The sequence below is a fragment of the Penaeus monodon genome, chromosome 39, assembly GCF_015228065.2.
Source record: "Penaeus monodon isolate SGIC_2016 chromosome 39, NSTDA_Pmon_1, whole genome shotgun sequence".
NCBI classification, from domain to species: domain Eukaryota; kingdom Metazoa; phylum Arthropoda; class Malacostraca; order Decapoda; family Penaeidae; genus Penaeus; species Penaeus monodon.
The window spans coordinates 23,786,791-23,789,290 of record NC_051424.1 but is presented as its reverse complement, the minus strand read 5'-3'; the positions used below and the strand labels follow the sequence as shown (position 1 = coordinate 23,789,290).

Here is a 2,500-nt window from a genome sequence, read left to right as displayed (position 1 = left end):
AATCTAATGCTGACATTGGGTTAATAATTAGTTTTATTCCATTTGTTACACTCTAACTTGGCATGACATGCTGTCTGTTATATTTTGCTTCTAAATTATCACTTGTGCAAGGAATGGCTGGGGTTACCAACCACTGGTTGCGAGGGATTTGGCCGCAGATCAGCAAGATTGCTAGATGAGATCACTACCGCTGCACCACGCAGCACAGAAAGACTGAAAGAAAACGGGGAAAGAGAGAGCAAGGCCCTGATCTCTCCCTCTTCCTATTCCCCATCTTCCTTACCTGTCCCATTCTTGATTCCTCGTGTCCAACAGAACCAGGATGAGGTCAAACCGTGAGAGGAGTGGGGATGCCAGGGCCACATTAACTGTCAGGGATTCCTCAGGATCGTACTGTCCCTTGGGGTTGGTTGCTGCCAAAATGCTGCATCTTGTATTCAGCTTGCACACAAGTCCTGCCTGATGGGGTAGTTTAATAGAAACACATTCTAGATCCCCCCCTTTCTTCTGTATTTCAAAGTTTACTCATGAGGTTCTCCTTCATTAGCAAAGGTCTACATTTTGTTAATAAATCTCAACATTTCTTACTGCAGTGAAATGATCATCAATTATTATCAATATTTTTGTTACTGTTTCTATCAGTATCAATCACCTTATTTTCAATGGGATTATTGTCATTCTAAAGCTGGCATTCATTCCATATCTAAAAATAATTTGCTTTGGCTGCATTCTACTTTTCTAGGCCTCTGTACCCAAAATCCAGTTTACAAAGTATTGATGTAAAAACTAACTACAAAAGTTTTCAAACATTTTCATAAAACACTTTTATATGTAACAACCTCTAACTTGGGTACTACCATCTCCTCACCTTGGCAACACTTATTGTCTGTTGCTCCATAGCCTCGTGGATGGCAGCCCTGTCTGCCTCACGCACACTGTTGAACTCATCAATGCAACACACTCCACCATCAGCCAATACCTGCTTGCAATAAGTCATGTGATACAGAAATATAAGAAGAGGAAAAGAAGAAACAAAACAAACAAACTTCTAAGTATATATTTTCAATCATGCCTTCCTAAAAGAGCTGTTATTTCCCACTACACAGTTCTACTGCAGAATTCCTTTTTACAATAACCACATGAACCTCACCAAAGCCCCAGCCTCCAGAGCCCACTCTCCCTCATCCCGGACAGCAGAGACAGTGAGGCCAGCATTAGTGGTGCCAACACCTGTGGTCAGAACGCACCTCGGTACTAGGGAACACACATACTTCAAGAATTGACTCTTGCCGGTTCCTGTGTGGGGTTGTTATAGATTGTTAGTCTTATATAGGAAAGTTGTATCACATGGAAACAACAGACAAATGTCATCCCACAAATTTGTTGCAAGTGCAAAGGGCTCATTACCTTTTTATGAATCATATGAACAGAATAAGAAAGTCTGTGAAATGTCAATGCAATAATTATTTCAAGCAGTCAACAGCAGTTATATTTTACAGTAAATAAATAAAACCTATGACTCATCCTTTCTGCAGTGTATTTCTCATATAAATAAATGTTCATTTAGTATGCAAATTATACACTGATAATTGAGGACAAAGTGCAAACATGCAATTGTATTATATCCTCACAAAATTTCTTTCACATTCACAAACATACACGCAATTAAGAATCTTCTACAGTACATTACATAATTTGAAGTTATAACTCCAGATTATTTGCAACCAATAATTCTAATACTAACAAATATATATGGAACCACTGCACCAAACTGATTTACTAAACTCACACAAACTTTCCCATAAATTCTTCAAAGATTCATAGTCTGTAGAAAATGATAAGATGGGTTGCATGCATCTTAAGGAATCCTTTAATCCAAGTTGATATATGGAATATTTTGAAGTGGTATAAATTTAGAACAAAAAGGATTAGTGAATTTTTGGTTCCTTTCTTATTTTGTGATGAAACTTTAAGGAGTATCAAAAAACGTAAATCTAAAATGTGTATTACCTGTCCCCCTTTTATCTCAAATGTCATGTATGTTTGCATAAAGGAAAAGAAAAGAAAGGAAAAGAATAGAATAGAATAGACTAGACTAGACTAGAAAAGAAAAGAAAAGAAAAGAAAAGAAAAGAAAGAAAGAAAAAAGAAGAAAAGAAAAGAAAAGGAAAGAAAAGAAAAGAAAAAAAGAAAAGGTCAAAAAGAAAGAAAAGAAAAGAAAAGAAAAGAAAAAAAAAAAAAGAAAAGAAAAGAAAAGAAAGAAAGAAAAAAAGAATCCAATAAAATGCAAAAGGCTCTCAGCGTGTCTCGACTAAACGACCATCGTCCCCTCTCACCTGGATCTCCCACCAACAGGAGGTGCGACTCTCCTCTGACCCTTGTGCTGCTGGTGTCAATCTTCTGCACTCCACCTGCCACTACAATTGCCACCGCTAACTTTACCACATAAAGACCATATACCTAAAAAAGAGGAGCAGGAGGAGAAGAAAGAGAGAGAGAA

The 2,500-nt window shown here is 37.3% G+C and overlaps 1 protein-coding gene across 1 annotated transcript in view; it reads right to left on the bottom strand.

The window, feature by feature from the left end:
* Positions 1-2,500, bottom strand: part of LOC119597719 (DNA helicase MCM9-like) — a 15,484-nt gene that overhangs the window by 6,481 nt on the left and 6,503 nt on the right. The window contains exons 9-12 of the mRNA XM_037947330.1: positions 2,337-2,460; positions 1,151-1,296; positions 869-979; positions 284-459 (exon numbers count right to left, since the gene is read on the bottom strand). Coding sequence (XP_037803258.1) covers positions 284-459; positions 869-979; positions 1,151-1,296; positions 2,337-2,460 — 557 coding nt within the window. The remainder of the gene's footprint in view (positions 1-283; positions 460-868; positions 980-1,150; positions 1,297-2,336; positions 2,461-2,500) is intronic.